At 42.7% G+C, this 21,876-nt stretch overlaps 1 protein-coding gene across 4 annotated transcripts in view; it reads left to right on the plus strand.

The window, feature by feature from the left end:
• RABGAP1L (RAB GTPase activating protein 1 like) overlaps nucleotides 1-21,876 on the plus strand; it is a 150,750-nt gene that overhangs the window by 50,167 nt on the left and 78,707 nt on the right. For all 4 annotated transcript variants that reach the window (XM_053391190.1, XM_053391191.1, XM_053391188.1 and 1 more), the window contains exon 15: nucleotides 18,834-18,947. In XM_053391190.1, the coding sequence (XP_053247165.1) occupies nucleotides 18,834-18,947 (114 nt within the window). The remainder of the gene's footprint in view (nucleotides 1-18,833; nucleotides 18,948-21,876) is intronic.

Genomic DNA, 21,876 nt, shown 5'->3' on the forward strand with positions numbered 1-21,876 from the left:
CTGTTTTAATGTGTCCTGAAACACTGTCTTTATCTCTTTGTAGGAAATGTATATATGACCACCATGCAAAACTGTAAAACTATTTTTAGCTCATTCCTAAAATCGATTTTCTCGAAACCAAAAAGAAGCTGTGCGTCTTTTCAACAAATGTGTTATTGCTCAGCAAACTGTACACTTCATAGAAGTCAACTCCTAGAGGCCAAGGTCCCTTCACCGCCCCCCAAATAAAATATTTGAGGAGGCCGCCCCCCCAAAGTTGATGGATATTGCCATTCAAATGCTGTGCATCTGCTGTGTCTTGTGATCGATTAAGTGGGGCAGGGCTCACCTGCCTCCCCCCAATATTTTACTCAAGTTGGCTTTCCTGGCACACTTTAACATGCTACTTTTTCCTGTTGAATTGGAGATAATCTTAATTAAAGAGAAAAGCAGGTGAAGTCTCTAAAAGGAAGAAAAAGATGAAAGACAGGTAATTAGAGGATTAGTTTAATTAAATCTGTTGGCTGGAGGTTAAATCTGTCCATTTTGAAATTAATTAAGCCTATTAAATGTGATAGGTTGTATAGTTGTAGCTTGCAGAAGACACCTAGGAAGTGGTAACAGAATGTCCTATAGGTAGCAATATTATTTCTATAGGGCTTTTTACCATCTGCCCTTTCCATTGAGATTCAGTTGCCTGAAACTCAGTCTCTTTCGTATTTCTTTCACAGTCCTTCTTACAATATTGCCCACAATAACTTAAGCAGTGGGGCTTATTCACGCTGATGCAGCGTCAGATTTCAGGAATGCAAAGGACCAGGTGTGCAGCTTTGGGTGCTGGTGGAGTCATTGTTGTCTGGGCAGGCAAAGATAGTGGCAGTGGCCAGGAGTGCATTCTCCCAACCCAGGCTTGCATGCCAGCTGTATCCCTATCTGGAGCAGCAGGGCCTGGCCTTAGCCAGGATGCTAATAATGGAGGCTTCTATTCTGATCATGTGGTACCACTTTTGTGCCAGTTGCACTGGCTGCCAGTAAATTTAGAGGCCTAAGGACCCCCTACTTTGTTATGACCCCACCTAAAATATAAGTTCCTGTTTGCGTGCACCACAGTGAAATTGCTTAGGTTGGCAAGCATAAGAAATGGGACCTTCTTGGTGGCTGCTGCGTAGGTGTGGAACTCTTGCAGTTCACATTCACTTGGCTCCTTACGTTCTGGCATTCAAGAAGGATTTATCTTTTGACTGACCTTTCCCTAAGAGAATGTGGTGATCTAACGCAGTATCTCTCAAGCCTCTCTTTGTATCTACTCAGTGCTTCATACTCTGCCTGATATTCTATTTTTAAATCTGTTCCATCTGAATCAGGAGAGGCGGATAAGGTGCTAGATTGATGCTTGAAGGCGGTGATGGGCTGGATTTGGATCAGTAAATTGAAGCTGAATCCTCAAAAAACAGATGTGTTACGGGTTCTTCATTCTGGGAGGTAGGAATATGGCCTGTTCTGTATGGGCTTGTGCTCCCCCAGAAGCAGCAGGTTAGGGGGTACTACTGGATCCAACATTGTCACTGGAGGCTCTGGTTGCCAGGGTGGCTAAGAGTGCTTATTTTCCGCTATGACTGGTTCATCAGCTATGGTCCTTTTTGGACAAAGATGACTTGGCTGCTGTACTCCATGCTCTGGTAACCTCCAGATTGGACTATTGCAATGTGCTTTACATGGAGCTGCCCTTGAAGAAACTTCAGCTGGTGTAAATTGTGGCAGCCAGGTTACTGGCTGGCTGTCCATTTAGAATTCATATAAGCTTCGCTGCCGCCCGCCAGCATTTTAAAATCTCCCCGGGACAGCGGAGAAGTCTCCGCTGTCCTGGGGGCTTTTAAAATGCTGGCAGTCGGGAGGAAAGCCCTCCTGTCTACGGAGCTTGTGGGGTGGGAGGTGGGGAGAAGGGCTTTTCTTCCCACCGCCAGCCTTCAGAACAGCCTTCTGAAGGCTGGCGGTGGGAAGAAAAGCCCTTGTCCCCCCCCCCCCAGCCTTCAGAAGAGGTCGGGGGACAGACTGTCCCCGGACCTGGTCTGAAGGGCGGTTTCCATAGGAACGCATTGATTGATTTTCAATGCATTCCTATGGGAAACCGTGCTTCGCAAGACGAAAAACTCGCAAGAAGAAAAAACTTGCGGAACGAATTAATTTCGTCTTGCAAGGCACCACTGTAACAGGTTTTGCATGAAGATTTTGGTGTTGAGGCAAACATCATGGTTGACACCCAGTTGTTACTTGTTGTTACATATTTATTTGTTTCTCCTAGCAGAAAAAGTTGTAAATTTACTATTAAGATTTTTTTTATTTTTGGGGAGGATTTGGTGTGGTGGTTTTATAAATTTTGGTTTTCTTTAAATTTAAGTGAATGTGTTTATTTTCTTTCAAAAGAAAAAAAGAAAAGAAAAGCAGAAGATGTGGGGCTTTTAGAGCAGAATTAAAGATCTCGTATTAGTAGCCGTTAACTGGAAATGACATTGATCTGCCATTAAGAAGGATTATTCAATTCTAAAAATTATGCTTTTAAGTAACATGAATAAATTTCAATTAAAGGTGATTATAGCACTGGCAAAGTAATTCTATTTTTCAAATAAGTGAAATGTTGAAGTTAATCCTATTAATGTTGTGTTATCTTTTCCAATACATGTCACGTTTAAGTGACATAGTAAATCACTGATATTTAAAAAATCTCTCTCAACTTTTGTAAACTGAGTGAATGTGCACAAAGGGCTGGTCAGGCAGATAAGAAAAGGTAATGTTTTTAATATACTTAACTTTTGTGGAAAGTGTATACATTTTCTCCATACGAAAAAAGAGCAAGCTATACTCATTTCTTCTGCTGCCAGCTTCTTGCCAGGATATCACTGACAGGTTTTCACCACCTCACAAATTAGGTTGGTGCACTCTTACCTTAATGTCTCTGCCATCTGCATTTGTGGCTTCTCATAACCTGTGTTTGGAAGAATTCTACTACATGTGTCTTTAATATTTTATTTATTTAATAAAGTATTCATATATTAAAGGTAAAGGGGGCCCTGACCGTTAGGTCCAATTGTGGACGACTCTGGGGTTGCGGCGCTCATCTTGCTTTACTGGCCGAGGAGCCGGCGTTTGTCCGCAGACAGCTTCCGGGTCTTGTGGCTAGCATGACTAAGCCGCTTCTGGCAAACCAGAGCAGCACACGGAAATGCCGTTTACCTTCCCGCCAGAGTGGTACCTATTTATCTACTTGCACTTTGATGTGCTTTCGAACTGCTAGGTTGGCAGGAGCAGGGACCGAGCAATGGGAGCTCACCCCGTCGTGGGGATTCGAACTGCTGACCTTCTGATCGGCAAGCCCTAGGCTCTGTGGTTTAGACCACAGCACCACCTGGGTCATATATTACTCTCTCACAATACATTAGGGCTCTGTACATAAAATATTTAAAAATAATATGAAGCAATCATAGGCCTGTCAGCATAGAAAAGTCTCCAAAAGTCAAAAGTGGGGGTATCTGCCAGATCTCTGTTGGAAGAGTGTTCCACAGCATGGGACTGGTACACTAAATGCCCAACTTCTGGTTGAGGCCAGTGACCCTCTGTAACATGGTGGACAACTAACAGCACTTCTCTGGATGGTCTTGAATATCTGGGAGATGTTCAAGTTTCAAGGAAAAAGTGTTTGCCCTAAAGATCAGTGGGTTTCAGACTGCATTACACAAAACCCGAGTGTTCTTTGGATGCCTTTCGGGGGTCCCTCAGTTAAAGAATAATCAAAGATGGTCAGGTGTCCCTGAAAGTCAGCTTGCTCCCTGTTACCATTTTAAGGTATGTTGTTTATTTATTAAATTTATATACTGCCCTATACCCACAGGTTTCAGGGTGCTTCACAGAATAAAATCAAAATATAAAACCACAAAATACACAATCAAAATAGAAACAACAACCTGTGTTTTTAGCCATGTTCTCTGTTTACACAAAAAAAGCCAATCAGTTTTAGTCAGTGCCCTGCATGAACTGTATATCCTAGTACATGTGCCAGACGTTTTAGCAACAAACTAGGGATCCATGGTAGACAATTCCATATATGTATAATGAAATTAATTTGACGGGAATCGGATAGGAGTGAATAGAATAGCTTTGTTGGATCTAGTCCATCATCACATTTCTGACAGTGTCCAATTGTTACAGGGCAAGAAGGTTACAACCATTTCATGCTGCTGCCCCCCAGCGCCTGTTACTCAGAGGGATTCTGCTTTGAACGTGAAGGTTCCATATAGACTTCATGAGTATTGATTAATTCAACTACCATGCTTTTGAGATGGTGGTTCTCGCCACAGTTTGTGGCAAAAAATATATTTATTACAGTGGTACCCTGTTTTGAGTCTGGGATCTGTTCCGGAGCCCCAGATGCTCCACAAAAGGGATGTTGACACAAAAGTGCTGTTCTGCGTGAAGCACGATTTAGCGCTTCTGCGCATGCGCGAGTGGCAAACCCAGAAGTAACCGGTTCTGGTACTTCCGGGTTTGCTGCGGATGTTCGCTGAAATGGACGGTCGACAGGGTGGACATTTGCGGAGATATTACTGTATTTATGTGGAGCCCCAGATGCTCCACAAAAGGGATGCTGACACAAAAGTGCTGTTCTGCGTGAAGCACGATTTAGCGCTTCTGTGCATGCGCGAGTGGCAAACCCAGAAGTAACCTGTTCCGGTACTTCAGGTTTTGCTGCGGATGTTCGCCGAAATGGACGGTCGACAGGGCGGACATTTGCGGAGGTATTACTGTATTTATTTATTAAATTTGCATACCACCCTTCATCCACAGATTACAGATCAGCTCACATAGGGATTCCATAGGAGAGGTAGCTTATTGCATCTCTAAAGTTGGTAAGCTCCCTGCCACTTCCTCAGCTGTCAGAACTAAGAACCAGTTTGCTGCTGCCATGCGATAAGGCTCATTGGCCCAGCAGTCTCACCCACCCACTAAATGGAGTTATTGCTTATTGGGAAATGATATACAATGAGATGAAAAAGGTGTTTAAAACTACTTTCCTAAAAAAAACCTAGAGGCATCTCTGTTAGGAATTGTTCAGACACAAATTCCCAGGAGTCAGAAGAACTTATTCATGTACGCAACAACAGTGGCTCAGATCTTTTTAGCCCAAAAATGAAAAGTGAGAGAGGTCCCTAGTAAGTAGGGTTGGCAGTTTAAGTTGATAGAATATGCAGAATTAGCAGACCTAACAAGTAGAATAAGAGAACAAGAAGAACAGGTATTAAAAGAGGAGTGGAAATGTTTTGTTGAGTATATTGAAAATAATTGTGCACAGTTAAAAACGCTGGCTGTATTAAAGGAATTAAAAAGTACAGTCATAGCTTGGGTTACAGACGCTTCAGGTTGCATGTTTTTGGGTTGCACACCACGCCGAACCCGGAAGTACCGGAATGGGTTACTTTTGGGTTTTGGTGCATGCGCAGAAGCACCAAATCACAACCCACGTGTGCGCAGACGTGGTGCTGCGGGTTGCGAATGCTGCAGGTTGCGAACGTGCCTCTCACACGGATCATGTTTGCAACCCAAGTGTCCACTGTATAGCATCTTTTGAACTGATAGGAGAATTAAATTAGATAGATATATTAAAATATGCAAGAATGGTGGATAAGTTAAATGAACCTTGGAAAGGGAGGGAGGGAGGTCAATGAATGTATGGTATCATAAAAGATGTTTAATTTGAAAATTTAATAAAAATTACTAATAAAAAAACCCTAAATGGAGTCATTGCTAATGATCATATGCTTTAAGAGAATGCTCCTGAATGGTGATTCTTGGAGCTGCGCTGCCCTAGATCAGTGTGTAACAGCCATCATACTGACATTCTCAGATAGTCCCTATTGACACTTGCTGGGACAGTTGGAAGGGTATAGAGCAGCCTTTCTCAACCTGTGAGTCCCCAGATGTTGTTGAACTACAACTCCCATCACCCCTAGCTAGCAAGGCCAGAGCTCAGGGATGATGGGAGTTGTAGTCCAACAACATCTGGGGACCCACTGGTATAGAGAAACCCAGATTCTTATGCAGTAAATTTTAAAAGTAAGAATGTTACGATATGACAGAGTTTGGTTTGAAAATAGTTACCTGGGTGAAGAAGAAAATACCTTAGCCTTTTATGCTCCCAATTTAGAGCCTGAGAGTTTTATTGTGAGCTCTGCTGGCAGCCTCTCAAGTGCCATTTAAACTGTCAGTTGCTGAGGAGGATTATGTAAGTTGAGGTTTCAGTTAAACAGTTGAACTCAAGGCAAGAACATCCAAAATGGCCAGTTTCAGATTGGTCCATTAGGAAAGCTTCCTCTGAACAAGCCTGTGAATGAACTGTGGTGAAGCTAGGAAGGGGAATTGGTTTATGGATTTTTATAGGGATTAGAACTAAAACAAGTTCATATATACTCTCTTAAAGCCACAAAATCACCATTTATGTTATGTAGCATCATCTTAAAAGTACGTGATAGTAACAGCTGGCAGCAACTGCCAACCCAATTATTATTATACCACTTAAATGTAATTAAATTTATTATATAGGGTCTGTGTGCCTGTTTCCACCGTTCACCAACCCCTTGCCGTTCCCCTCACTTTAACATCCCATGCAACTACAGTCATACCTTGGGTTGAAGTAGCTTTGGGTTGAGCGTTTTTGGGTTGCGCTCCGCAGCAACCCGGAAGTAACGGAACGCGTTACTTCCAGGTTTTGCTGCTCACGCATGCGCAGACGCTCAAAATGATGTCACACGCATGTGCGGAAGCGGCGAATTGTGACCCGTGCACGCGCAGACGCAGGTTGCGTTCGCTTCAGGATGCGAACGGGGCTCCGGAACGGATCCCGTTCGCGTCCAGAGGTACCACTAAGCTTGTTTTTCACCTTCCCCAACCCCATTTCTGAAGATACTTCTTTTCTGCTCTGCCGCCCCGCTTTGCACACCTGTTTTCACCTCCCCCCCATGTTCATTTCTCCTTCCCCTCCTTTTCTGCAACCACCCCATGGAGTCTCCCGCATCTTCCTCTTCCTTGCAACTACTAAGCCGCCATCCCTTCCTATTCTTCAAACCTTTTCATGCCTCTGCTTTCTTCAACCCCGTTGCGCTTACTTCTTCCTTTTTTGCACCCGCATTTTCACCTTCGTTTTTCCTCCACCCTCCTCCTTTTCCCAACTCTCACACAGATCACCCCCATTTGTATGCCTTCTCTTCTCTTCTGCACGCATCAGCCTTTATCACTTTCACCCCCTTTTCTCCACCTCCTCCTTTTTTCCAACTCTTCCTTGCCTACAGTCCACCACTCCCACTTCCATCCCTCCTCCTTTCTCCTTATCTGCAGCCAGCCCCTTTGTGCGCAAACTCCATGCTGTTCATGTTACTGTGAAGATGAATAGAATCTTAAGAGCAAGTTCACTTGCTGTGTGCTGGGCATATATGGGTGTTTGCTTGTTGTTAGAATATCTCTTCTAAATTACTGTCTTGAATCTGGAACTTCATGCTGAAGACAACATAGGGTACCAGGAATGCAGTGCATTGTGGGTGCCTTTGTTTAGAACTGCCATTTTCCTCTCAGTGTCCCTTCTCATTCCCATGCCATGTTATACAACTTTTGTTCCTCTCCCCCAACCTGACTTCATGCAAATCCAGGATTGTGGTGAAGCACTACAAATCCTCCAATGAGGGTTGTGCTCTGACTTCATGCAGATTGAGGATTCTGATGTGGCAGTACTTAAGCATTTTTATGCATAAAGGAAAGTGAGAGAGAGAGAGAGTTTACAGTGCATTTGGACACCACTTAAGGTATCAAAACAAAATTTTGTATAATGGTTCCTGAGAGCAAAGAGCAGGTTTTTGTCTGTTTGGATACAATTGGACTCCATTCTGAATCAAGATGGCAGACTGAAGCTTTCAGAAGTGCAATATTTTAACTAATTTCCAATTAAACTTTTTATTGCACTAGCCATAGACCATGGCATCATTCAGAAGGAGAACAAAAAACAAACAAACAACAATAACCATAAAAATCATTGGGCACAGACATATAATAAAACCACGGTCACAGCTACTAAAATTATTCGTTGCGTTAAATAGAATAGAATAGCAGAAGATTCTCGGGTAAGGTGTGCCAAATTAAATATCCGAATCCCCTTTGCAGTTGACCGCTATTTTGTCTAGTTCCTTCCTCCTGATCTTAGCTGCCAGTGCATAGAGTGCTACTTTATAAGTAACAAAGTCGTCGGTGTTGCTCAGCAGCCATTTCACCCTTTCCACCCTATTCAGATGTGTTCCATTCGTAAATAGGGGTTTTATAAATCGGTCTCTTGGATTTATATATAATGGGCACTACAATAAATAATGGCACAGGTCCTCGATGCAGGGTTATCCACACAGACAGAGTCTCTCTTCGTAATGTACTTTACCGTACCGTCCATCCAACACTGCCAAGGGCATCAATTGGAATTGTAGTTCTGTAAAAGCTATTCTTAATACGGCAAGTGGGAGCTTTGTCAGGTATCTGGCTCAGGCATGCTCCGTTTGGTAAGTAGGAACCATGGTGAGCTCTTGGTAGAAGCAGTCATGGTTAGATCCCTTTCTGCATAGGACCTAAAGAGACAGTCTCTTAAGTGCCTCTTATCCATCTTCATGGTCACCTGAAGATCTTGTAATTGATATTGGGACAAGAGGTGTTGGATGCCAGCCTTCCAGCATTTGGTCTGTTCCCGTTCTGTGTAAGATATAGCGGGGAATCTCTCCTCCAAAAGAGATTGAATTCTTTTCACAAAATTTAGGCCCAGGTAATCAATTCTAGCCTGTATTGTTGTCACGTCAGCTTCAGCACGAAGAAGAGCAGCTGGGGTCCCATTGGGGAGCGAGAGCACTTTCCTGAGGAATTTGTTCTGCCCTATTTCTAAGGCTTTGTTAGCATTTGGGTCCATGGCCCATATCACTACTCCACGGAGCATCTGGGAAACCACTTCGCTGGCAAAGATTTTCAGCACAGGTTCTAGTAATATTTTAACCACTGATTTCAAAACTGCAGTGACTTTTTAGAATTCCCGAGTAATGCTAGATAACAGGCCACCAGTTATAAATAAACAGCAATAAATTGTTTTGGTTTGATTTCTAAGCACTAGTCTTTTGGTCAGTGTATCCTATGGCTACAGCCAGCTACTGAATACAAGGAATAAAAAGGTGAATAAAGGTATTGAATGGAAATAAATGGTGGTGGTTGAACTGTAAAGGGATAAAGAAAGCAGGTATTTTTTTTAATATAAAGTGTTTGTGTGGAAGAGCCTACAGTGGATCTTGTGGATATTTTAAGTAATTTAAAAACAGAACAAGGATAAACACCATCCTGTGAACACCACTTGGCGGGATCACCGAGTAATCTTCCTTGGAAGGTCTTGACATAGGGGAATTGAAAGCCACACCTTGTATCAAATATTTTCTGTGTGTTTTCCAGCCTGGAAATGGACTCACATCAGAGCATTACTATATGCAAGCTTCATCTGTGGGGTTGCTCTACTATTTGTTCATTCCATATATGGCAAATCATTTTACTGATTTTCAGAAACATTTTATTATGTAAATTGATGATCCTGATTACTTAGTCCTTCCAGCATCATACACTCTAAATTTATGTATATGTGTGTGTTTATTTGAGCTCACTTATGTGAGATAAATATAATAATGAGGTCTCCATAGGGATATATTGGTAATTTTAAAATGTGCAGAGCTGTGTGAGCAGGGATGAGGACAATCTATTTTGGGGGAAGATAATTACAGCATTACTGTAGAGAGTAGTTCTTTAAAAATAGCGGGCCTCAGATGGCGTGGGAGAAAGGTAATTAAGGCGTGAATAATAATGATAAATACTTTCCCCCTGTGCTTCTCTTTAACTACTCTACACATAGGCACATCCATTACAGGAACTATGTTCTTATAGGACCTAAGGAAATTGTGCTGCTGCACATATGTAAGTTACCCTCTGCTAGAAACAAGATTTGGTTCTTGGCTCCTTTGGGAGAAAGTGTAGGAAAAGAAGAGATATACAGTAAGCCCAGAACTTACACAAGGGTTTTGTTCTGGGGATCTTGCTTAAAGCCAAAATTGTGTATAATCAAAACCCATTGGGTTCGATGGTTGATGGGATTGCCAAAGTCATTTATCCCAGAACCCTTCCCACCCCCTTTTAAATTTTTTGTCGTGCGCATGAAGCTGAATGCACACAAATTAAATGTGCTCAAGTTGTGGCCTTGCTATAATTGCTTACATGCTCTGCCACCAAGGAAGCTTAGGTACATCACGCCAGCTAGCCTGTGGTAGTGAAGTGCCTAGGGTTCTGAAATGCACTCCTTACATTTCCAGCAGCATAGCCACCGGTTTTGCCACTTTACCTGCCCTTTCCCCTGCAGTAGGGAAGGCTGCAGGAAAGCACTGTCTGATTTAGCCAATAAAAGAGCAGCAACAGCCACTCTTACAGTGTGATCACATTCTTTGCCCCCTTGCCCTGTTGGTGGAGATCTCCAGAACCACTGCTCACAAGATGACCAGGCTGTTCATTAACACAGGGAGATGAAGAATGCAAGCTTCCTGTTCCTAATAACATGTAAACAACTGGAGGCTCACATCCCCTTATAATGAGTGCAAGTTGGAGAAGGTAGCTTGCAGCATTGTTCTGGGGTGGGGAGGAGAGGAAGTGATTACTACAGGCATAGGCAAACACGGCCCTCCAGATGTTTTGAGACTGCAACGCCTGTCATCCCTGACCACTGGTCCTGTTAGCTAGGGATGATGGGAGTTGTAGTCCCAAAAAATCTGTCGGGCCGAATTTGCCTATGCCTGGATTACTATTTCCAAAGGATAATTTGGCTTGCTTCAGTCTTTTTGTTTCTCTAATGGAGTTTTCTCCTGATCCTGAGGCTAGGGCCTGAACCAAATGGCTTCAAGTTATAAGAAAGGAGATTCTGAATCTGACTAAACACCAGGAAGAATGTTCTGACAGCAAGAGCTGTTTGACAGTGGAACTCTCTTGGGAGGTGGTGGACTCTCCTTCCTTGGAGGTTTTTAAGCAGAGGTTGGGTGGCCACCTGTCAAGGATGTTTTAATCGAAGTTCCTGCATTGCAGGCGGTTGAACCAGATGATCCTTGGGGGTCTCTTCCAACTCTACTGTGAGACTGTGATTCTAATTAATGAGTGTAGCTCAGATGCCTTGAAGTATATGGAACCTCAGTTGGAAAATTTTAGATGGATTGCTACTACATTGACTTTACCACTTGCGCACTTGGCTTTTATAATCCTAAAATACTGGATTTTTGGAGAAGGAACTGGGGTGGGGTGGAGGAAGGGGAGAGGGAACCATCAACAGTTATCTTCCATTCTTTTCCACTCATGGATGTATTCTGTCAGTGAAGGGACAGTACTTAATGTAACCTTTAATTTTGTTCATTTTTACTTCTGTAAAATGAATTGTTATGAGTCTGTGTTAAAATGTACAGACCAGCAGTTGCAAACAGTATAAAGATGGTTTAGTTCATGGGTAGGCAAACTAAGGCCCAGGGGCCAGTTCTGGCCCAATCGCCTTCTAAATCCGGCCTGCGGACGGTCCAGGAATCAGCATGTTTTTACATGCGTAGAATGTGCCCTTTTATTTAAAATGCATCTCTGGGTTATTTGTGGGGCATAGGAATTCGTTCACCCCCCCCATATAGTCCCCGCCCCAAGGTTTGAGGGACAGTGGACTGGCCCCCTGCTGAAAAAGTTTGCTGACCCCTGGTTTAGTTCAAGCGATATTTTCTTCCTGCATTTTTGATGCTGTGTTTAGGGAACATACATAGCATTTAAGTAAGCTATGTTGCTGTTCTAACTATATAGTCAGAGCTTTCCAGTGAAGAGTATGCACCCTAAACAGTTGGAAATGATCTAGAGACAAGAAATAGGTCAGCTTGAAAATAACTAATAAAAAACTGTAGAATGGCAAGTGTACTGTGGCATGTTAATTATATTAACGCTGCTGTGTAGGAAATACAAGAAGTCTCATTTAGTGAGTAAAAATGTAGCACCCTGCTTGTGGTTAACGCTTAGCTGGAATGAAATATTCAACGCAGCAATAGAGAAATTAAAATAATAATTTATTTGTCGGACAAATAAATGTGAGGCACAGTGGTATATGGTTACCAAGCTCTGGCCTGGCCTCCTGTCATTATGGCCAGCACTTATATTCCCTTAGCTCAGCCCCCTTGCTCCTCCTTTGGCTGCCTCTGTCCAATCAGCCTGGTTGAAATTCCTATTGGCTGTTTGCTAGAACCAATCATAAAAGATACACCCATTTCCTATTACCTTTTATGGGAGACAAAGAGCTATATATTCTTCTATTTATAATTGGCAAATAAGTAGTCATATATCTTACATTTACCTCGACCAGGCACCTTAATTACCAGATAACCTTTTGCCCTAGACTAGGCGCCTTAACTAACATTTCACTTTTTGCCCTATTGCCCTATTCACTCCAAAACAGATGGTGGCTAATTTTATCTGAACAGATCTTTTTGTTCACCTTCCCACACATTATCAATGAAAGATCTCCTTCTTTGGAGGTCATTAAGCAGAGGCTTGACAACCATATGTCAGGAGTGCTCTGATGGTGTTTTTCCTGCTTGGCAGGGGTCCGGACCCAACGGCCCTCGTGGTCTATTCCAACTCTTCTATGATTCTATGATTTCTTACTTTCTAAATCCTTTGCATAATTACATTTAAGCCAATATTTCATACATAACATATATAGATTTTTAGAAGCAAAGATCTTGTCTAAGTAAAAAGGAACTTAGTAAAAGCTAGGTTCTCTAAGTTCTCTAAATTCTCTGAAGCTTCAAAGCAGCTTCAGAGAGAAGCCTCTTCCCTAGCCAGCTGCTGTTTGTATTAGCTCTTGCCCTTTTAACCTTAGGAAGATGTGGCTCAAGTTTAATGGGAGGCACAATAATTATTACTATTTAATTGTGTTTTTGCAACCTTGATTGTATTCTATAATTTGTATGGTCAGTGTGACCTTTTGGTCCCAGCCTGTTTTATGACCGCAATAAACCAAAGGGGCCTCTGACAAAGACCTTGCCTGCTGGTTTCCTGCCTCGAAAGAAACATTTGTGAATTTAAGCTCATTTTTAGAATACAGGAATCTGATCAAAATATAAGCCTTGATTAAAATGCAGGCTATGATCAGATGCCTCAAAAATAGTGAGTCAGAGGATGGTAGGCAGCAAGGTTTTCTTTTTTGAAAATGAAATAAAATCTATTTCAGCTACCTATATCCAGGGAAACTAGAGAAACATTTTGGAGTGGGATCTTCTAAAATTGATTATTTATAGGTACCGTATATTAAAACAGCAAAAGAGCAAATCAAACGGGGAAGAATTTTTTTAAAAATAATAATAATAATGTAGTTTGGTGAATTGTGAAAGATCTCTCTCCATAAGGAGGGGGTATAATTCTATAGATGAAATAAAAGTGGCCTGGCATAAATAACATTTTCTCTTAAATTGGGAGAAAAACAGAGAAAGGAGGATATCATATTGGCTGGGTGTGTTCAAGAGGTTGGCATTCTAAACATGCAGAAGATTTTAGTAGTAACTTGAGCTGAATTGGCTGCCTTCCTTTTTCCACAGCTTGAGGCTCTCCCCCCCCCAACTCCTCCACCTCCTTCTTAAATGCATTTCTGTGCATATACATAATATATTCCAGGGTTTTCAGTGCCTTTCAGTTACTGGCCACCCTTCTATCCTTCATTCCCATAGAGTTTTTTAAAAAAATATTGTCTACTAATATTGCCATCCAACTTGCTTCTTGAGGCTGGTTATTAAATCGGATTTCTAAGGTTCATATTCTATCAATGTAGGGGTTTGTTAACTGACGAAAATCAGTTGTTAATTATTGTTGTAAGAATTCTTTCCACACCCCCCCCTTACTATTGGTGTATTGCACTATTGGCTGCTGGATGTTGATGAGGCTGAGTACCGGTGAAGTGTGAACACCGCTAGCCCTGGAATACAAAAGCAGATGGCGGAATGTGCTATTTCTAGCTCATACCAATCATCCTGAGGCAAGTGCTGCTGAAATGGTTATTGGAGATGTTTTCAGTTGCTAAGGAGATGAGAAGGATGGAGCTGCCCAAATAACTTTTCCAGTTTTCTTATCTCAGCTTTTCTGAGGATTGAAAAGTATATGTGAGCTTCTTCTTTTTTTCTGGCAGAGGGGGCGGCTACCATCTCATCTTCTGGCTCCTCCGCTCTGCTTCTGTGAGCCATTCGAGTTTAGCATGGCGGCACTATTCAGGATTGAGCTTGAGGAATGTATTCTGTGGAGGTTCTTCTACCAGAGCAACTTAGGTACACTGACTTTTAATTGCAGTACAGCATGCAGATTTCAGGATGATTTCAAAATGCAGAATTAGGGATAGAAATCTTTCCATTCATGGATGTAATTTGGGTGGGATACAAGAAGCAAAGCTGCTCTCCAAGTTCTGACGCATTGTATAATCAATTTTTTTGTGCTGTACCAGGTTTCTTTCTTACCCTCAAAAGTTTTGAAGCAAAAAATGAGCTTCCAAAGCAGATGAAAAATCCTCTACCATGTTGTTATTTTGTTTCTGTTCACAACAGCTGCCTAGCAGCTTGTGTGTGCCATAGCACTGCTGCTGCCATTGCTTTTCCGCCAGTGCTCCAGTCTCCAGTCAGCCTCAGAGCTTCAGCTCTAGTTGAAGAGAGAGCAGGAGCATGTGCACAGCCAGGATTTTTGTTGGGGGGGTGGGCAGGACTTTTGTTGGGGGGGGCAGAACTGGCGTGATTGGTCAGTTAAGTATTTCTATTGTTTTACTTGATGGGGGGGCGGGGGCGGAGCTGTCCCCATGAATGGGAGAGAGTGCTGGAGAGCAGGAAAAAATGGGCATTTAGAGGCTTCTTAGAGGGTGCTCCTCCCCTTACATAATTTTTGCTTATGTGCATGGGGGCCTGGAATGTAACCCCCAAGTAAGTGGGGGCTGGGATGCCTGTACATTTATGCCCCACCTCTCTTTCACGTAGCCCGAGATAGCATGTGAGGTTCTCTTCCTGATTTTATCCTCAAAGCAACCCGCAAAGTAGGTTAGGCTGAGAGGCAGTAACTGACCCACAGCAGAATGATGATTCAAATCTGTGTCCTCCTGGTCTTACTTCAACACTCTAACCATTACATCACGCTGTGCTACTGTTCTGGTGCCATTTGCACAGCTCCTAATGTGATCCAAACTAGAGAGGGGCCTTATAGCAGATGTGATGACATCAGATTTGGGTACCAGATGATATCAGAGGGAAAACACATGGCTGAAGGGTGGTCGCAAGCAAGCAAGCAAACAAATCTGGCTCTTCCTATTCATCTTGCTGGGCCAAGGCCTGCACAGGTGCACTGCTTATGTCCTGCTAGCTAAAGTTGGCAGTTAAGAGGGGCCCTCCTGAGTTAGACCAAATCTAGTCCAGCTTTCTGTGCTCCCATTGGCCAGCCAGGTGCCTGCAGGCAGGACTTGTGTGCAATAGCCCTTTCCCTACCTGTGATTTCCCAGTAACTGGCATTCAGAGGCATACTGCTTCCAGCAGTGGAGGCAGATCTTAGCCATCATGGCCACAAGCGCTGTGTATCATATTATAATATCTCTTTTTGCTAATTGAGTAATGTCTTCGTGGTTTGTGACACTTTTCAAACTGAAGGGAAAACAGAATGTATTCTGTTAATTAGCATGGTACAAAAGTTCAACTTCATTAGTTTTGATTAAGGGATTTATACCATCTGTTGCCTATAGCACTTATTTCATAGAGCAGGGATGTCCAACTCCCAAGAGACTGCGATCTGCTCCCGGGGGGGGGGGGGAACTGGCAGTGATCTACCCATTTTTTTGGGGGGACACACACACACACACAAAGTTGTTGAGCTTTTTTTAGCGGGGCGCCATAGCTCGTCTGCTCTTTTGGGGGGGCATGCCATAAGTTGATAGCAAAGTAAAGACTACACCGCTCTCGCATCGCCTGTGACATGGTGTTTAGGTGGACCTTCGTCCCCAGCAATGCTCCCATTATGTTCTACCCTCTCATCAGACCATTGCAGGGAAGCAGAGGATGGGCACCAGGAACGTTCTACCGCCACACAATTGCATGGGTAGACCAGCATGGCGGGGGATCTGCGAAGCCTCATGCCGGAGTGAACTTGCTGCAGCCTGCTGGCAGGGGCTTCCAAAACGCAGAAGTAGCAGGGCGCTAGTGCTGGCGGCCGAGCGACGACCGACTCTTGCCAGGTCAGGAAAGCACGTGTGTGGATGCTCTTTTTCCACTGCGGAGGAGAATGAGCCCGTGATCAATCACTATCACCCAGGGATCGACCTGTCTATCGTGGTCGACTGGTTGGACATCCCTGTCATAGAGTATTTAAAATCTGCCATCAGCACAGCTTTCTGCGGACTTGTTGGTATTCATTTTATGTGGTATAACTATGATTGGAAGAAAATATGTAGGTGACAGGAGAGGGCCAGCAGTAAATCACAGAGAGCAAATTGGTGTTAACTCTTTATTAGCAAAAACAGGATCTGCACAGGAGTATCATACCGAATGAGCACAGCAACTCATCTCTGGCAGGTCTTGCCCGCATGAAGCAGTTGCTGAGACTCAAGGTCCCTGCCTCCATGGAGCTGCCTAAGTCCTCTCCTTTCCAGAGTTTCCCCCAAGTAATCTGAGACTTTACCTGCGTGAAGCTAATTTCTCGTCCTCTGTCTTCATGCCTCTCCTGGTTCTGGAAGACCCGGGGGCAAGGTAGACTCCCATGCCTCTTCACATGCCAGAATCAGTCTCTGCCTCTTGGCCTCCCTTCTCTTCTGCTTCTGGGCTTGTCTCTGCCACAGACTCCACCTGCTGTTACCTCTTCAGCCTCTGACACCTCCTCTTCATAGTCTCCTCCCTCTGACCACTCGTCATTGACCCATCACCAATCCCTGGGCTCTGAGGCTTCTTCCCTTGCTGGTTCCCCAGCCTGGGCATAGCCAGGATTTTTGTTGGGGGGTGCAGACATAACCTCAGATTTGTATTCATTTGTGTTGATTTTGATTTGGCTGCATCCATGTTCCCCAGCTGGCTTCTCCCACAATTTCTTTGCATCCAACAAGTCCACGATAGTAAATTTATATTTATTTTAATGTTTTGCTTTGTTTTTTATTAACATGTAATCAATCTATTGTAAAATATTCCTTTTTAATATGTTTTGGTGCAGGTTTTTAGTAATGATGGGTAAAATCATGGTGTGCAGAGATCACTGCTCCTTATCCTTTTTCTCTCACATAGTTTAATCCCAGGTTCAGTCCCTGAGATCTAAAGGTAGGACAGGGAGAGAGTCCGATCTGAAACCCTGGGTATCCAGTACCAGTTTGTGCAGACAGTACTGATCTGGATTCAGTTTAAGGCAGGTTCCTATGCTCCTAAGAGTGGACAGGCAGCAGCAACACAGAGAAGGAGCAGCAGTGGGTTCAGGGACTCGTAGTGGGCCCTCTACTGGGTGGTCTCAACAGGTGCTCAACAGCTTCGACTGATGGGTGGGGGCAGCCGAACATCTGTTGCCCATGCTCTGGTGACCTCTAGACTGGACTACTACCAGAGCAGGGTAGTCTGAACGTACAACACCAGTGATTGCACTGGCTACCAATACCAATACCATACAATGGCTTGATGCATTGTGCTGGGTTTTTTGTTTATTTATTTATATTAAGAATTTTATTTTATAAATTGAAGTACTATAAAGATTAGCAATAGCAAATCAAACAGTTACAGATCTCTCATGTTTCATTGTTACAATGCATATGATTGGAGAAAAGTAATAAGCATTGAAATCAGATAAACAATAAGTAAAGCAACTATATGATAATGCCCCTCTAAAACTCAGCTTGGGTAGTTAGAGGTTGTGAGCTCCCAAGAGAAATATTTATGAAAATAATGAGCAGAAACCATACGGTGTCAACATGATTAGATGTAGTTCAGCCCCTTGCTTGCCGCATATCATGTGTTAATCTTTCCATGAGAGCAAGGAGCTGAGGACACTTATACCAATTTGCAATTTAAAAAATCAGAAGACAGTCAGTACATATAACACCAAATCTGGCACGTCTGCAGTGCTTACCAATTTGTTTCCAGAATCTTTTCAAAGTGCTGATTTGATCTATAAATCTTGATGTGGATGTGGACACTAGTACCTCAAGGACCATCTCTCCCCACGTGAACTAACCTGGACCCTGCAATCATCATCTGGGGCCCTTTTTGGTGCCCCCTTCATGGGAAGTTTGGAGGGTGGGTTTCATAGACCCTGAAATACAAAAATGAAAGACACACAAATACCCAAACTGGTGTGTTTATACAAATTGAACTGAGGGATCTGTTTTCCTTTAGGAAAATGGTGGGACATGTTTGCTTATATCAAGAGATGGCATTATAGTCAGTAATCCCCCCCCTCGCCAAGGGCCACCATGGCTTCCTCCAAAGTGTATGATCGAAGTTGAAAAACTAATCGTTTTGTTTTGCGGATGCATGAAGCAGTTACTACTGATGCCCTATTAAATGGCTAATAATTTCCTACAAATGTTAAGATGGGGCACGTGTTCTGGATTCCATCCTGCAATTGAGGTAAGCCTTCTGGCCAGCTGGTAGTGTTATAATCTGTCAAGTACTGTATATGTTTTCATTCTGTGTTGAAGTATCTTGGTTTCCTCATTTTAAGTGTAGTTTGCATATGCTATTTTCTCCCTTTCTTCACAGGACTCATCCCAGGAGAGTGTCATTACACGAGACATTCATCGTACGTTCCCAGCTCATGAATATTTTAAAGATACAGGAGGAGATGGCCAGGAATCTCTATATAAGATCTGTAAGGTACGGCCAGATTTGTATGTAATGTGCATTGAAAAGTCTAGCTCCCACTCCCAATGATCAGTACATTTTACACACGTCTTAATAGCTTCCACATATTAACACAGTTTCCATATATTATTCTAAATGCCATTTCTGAATGTTTTCTCATCGTCATCAAACCTTTTATTGGCATCGCATACAAACATCCATAGTAACTGAATGTTTTAATATTTTGTAATTCTGTGGCACATTGGTGGTTTTTTGTGATTTGTGATTCTGTGATGGTACCGTGAGAATAGTCAGCTGCAGTATAATATTTTTGTGCTGCAAGGAAAAACAGGTTATCTATATCATTCAAAGGGCCAATTTTAGGTAATCAGTGATTCATTATTTAATTTGCTCAATGGTATTTTACAACACCTATATCAGTAGATTAGGATATTTTTATTTAAATAATTCAGGCATTATCCACCACCCAGTAACAACACAAGAGGCTTGACATAAAGGGAGAAAGGTCCATTTGTTGGCTGTAGGTTCTCTTCAACCATCTTCTTGGCAGTATGCTTTGCCTCCTTTTATTTTATTTATACCTGCCTAAATATTAAGAGATATTAATAGTTAACTTCTTTGGATTGTTGTAAAAGTACTATGGGCTGAAGACCAAACAAACAAACAAACAAACAAACAAACAAAAGATTGGATTAGAACAAATTTGCTGTTTAGGAGAGGATTATTGATCAAATCGGGGAAGTTGAAGGATTAACAGTCCAGCTATAATACATTGTTCACTACATTGTATCTAAATCATTAGGTCCATATTCTGTAATTCTATTATGGTCTATCCAAACTGGATTTAATCAGCTCTGGGACCATTAATTGTTGTACTCCACATTGACATCTAATACGTCATCACTGGAATGCAGTACAGGCATAGACACACCCCTTATGCACTGTCATGCGCTGTGCTAGGAAATAATTCAATTCAAACCTGGAAATGGCAGAAGAGAGTTGGAGAGTCCTTGTGACCCTCCCCAGAGCCCGGAAGAATTTTTCTGTAGATTATGAAGGAGCAGGGCTCTGGTGCTGGCTTGAAAAAGGTGTGTGGGGCCCCCTGCTGCTGCTGCTGCTGCTGCTGCTGCTGCTGCTGCACTACTGTGCTCATCAGCAGAGAGGCAGGAAAGCTGCTTTGCAGCAGGTCTCATCTGTACAACTTTCCCAGCTTCTCTGGGGTCACATAACTTCTGAATCCTCTTCTGGGGAGAAAACTCATTATACTTCTAAAACTAATAGTGAAAAAGGTTTCTGACGTTGTCCCCCAAATGGTGTGCAGGAGCTCTCTCTGTTGCTATGCTGCCACGCTCAACAGCTGATGGGGGGGGGGGGAGCTGGTCCTTGCAGTGGACTCAGCTGCGTGGCTTAGACTGAGGGCGAGGGGCAGTAGGAAGGGGGTCTCTGCTGCCCTTTAGATGGCCCTTGTTCCGCTCCTACCCTTCCAAATGAAAGTGCAGGAAGGGGGTGGAAATGGAAAACAAAGCCACTTAAAAAATGAAGTTTCCCACTTACACATTTCACTTATGCACACAAAGGCCAGAACGTAAACCCCTCGTAAGTGGGGAATTGCCTGTATTTTTGTCTCAAATGCCGGACTTTGAGGACTTGTGTGTTTGTATGTATGAGAAACCATTTTATTATCTGACAAATTTTTGGTATAGCCTCAACTTCTGTAGATGATCTTTTTCATTTATAAGGATGGGATGTCCTCTTACATGTACCTAGAAATAGAACATGAAAGATTTAAGGTAGTTACTGAGAAAATAACAATTGCAAAGGGCTTCCTAGAAGGGAACTGGCCAAGTCAGATGTTTGGTAACAACTATTTTTTTCAAGCATTTCCTTTCCCCATCATATAAACAGATTAATTTTCTAGGATTTGATACATTGTGGAATAATACTGGTGACCTACTTTTTGCTTGCATGTATATTCAAAGGTGTTTTACTACAGGGAATCAAAATAATTGGTAAAAGTCTCTTGGATTGCTGTGACAGCAATGCACAGTTTAATTTGAGGGATGTTGTTGTTTCACATTTTCAAGTTAAAGCAAGTTGTGTTTATCAGAGAAACAACTGTTGTGATTTTAATGAGTAGAATTTAATATGTTTTGGTAGACTCCATATATGAGCTTGTCCAGGTTAATACTCTGTCAAAAGAACAAAAACAAAACAGATAATCTCTTCTCTATTTTGCAACGAAGAGTTTTAAACACATTTTGAAAGCAGGGTGTAAGATTGAAAAGCCATTGAATGAGGCACTTTCTCTACCCTTAGTTGCAATGTAAACCTCTTCCCCCTTTTTCGCACTCCAGTTCTTTCCTGGGCTGATCCTCTGCTGTGAGTTGAGCAAATGTATTGGGCCTTGTACCTGTACACTTAATGTAGCTGTTAAACATTTGTCTTTGAAAACACATGCTCAAGCTACTACTGATGCAGTATTTGGCTTTTTGTTTATATAGGTATTGTTATCTATACCTTTAGAAATCTAGTGACCTACAGAATTCACTCCAATGCATTGATTGCACTTTTCACATATATTGATAAGGATTAGGATCCCAGTTAGGATTGCCAAGTGTACGCCTGTCCTCTGTCCTGCTCTGCATTGATATTCTTCCAAATGCAGAATGTTTCATATCAGCCTTAAGCAGCCCTGTTTCAAAAAACGGGGAGGCTTTGAAAGGAAAGTGCATTTTAAATCGAAGTTATAATTGGAAATTATTTCATTGTTATATGTCTGCTAGAAAGCTGCTGCTCATTTGTATAGGGGGCTAAGTTACATTTTGAGCTGCTGCAGGGCCTACCGTGTGGTTATTTCCTGTGCCAATATGTGACTGCAAAGCAGTCTCCCTTGGAAAATGGGACCTAAACTCAACCTGCTGCAGTTGTGCCTGCCGGGCAG

The sequence above is a fragment of the Podarcis raffonei genome, chromosome 6, assembly GCF_027172205.1.
Source record: "Podarcis raffonei isolate rPodRaf1 chromosome 6, rPodRaf1.pri, whole genome shotgun sequence".
In the NCBI taxonomy this organism is placed as follows: Eukaryota; Metazoa; Chordata; class Lepidosauria; order Squamata; family Lacertidae; genus Podarcis; species Podarcis raffonei.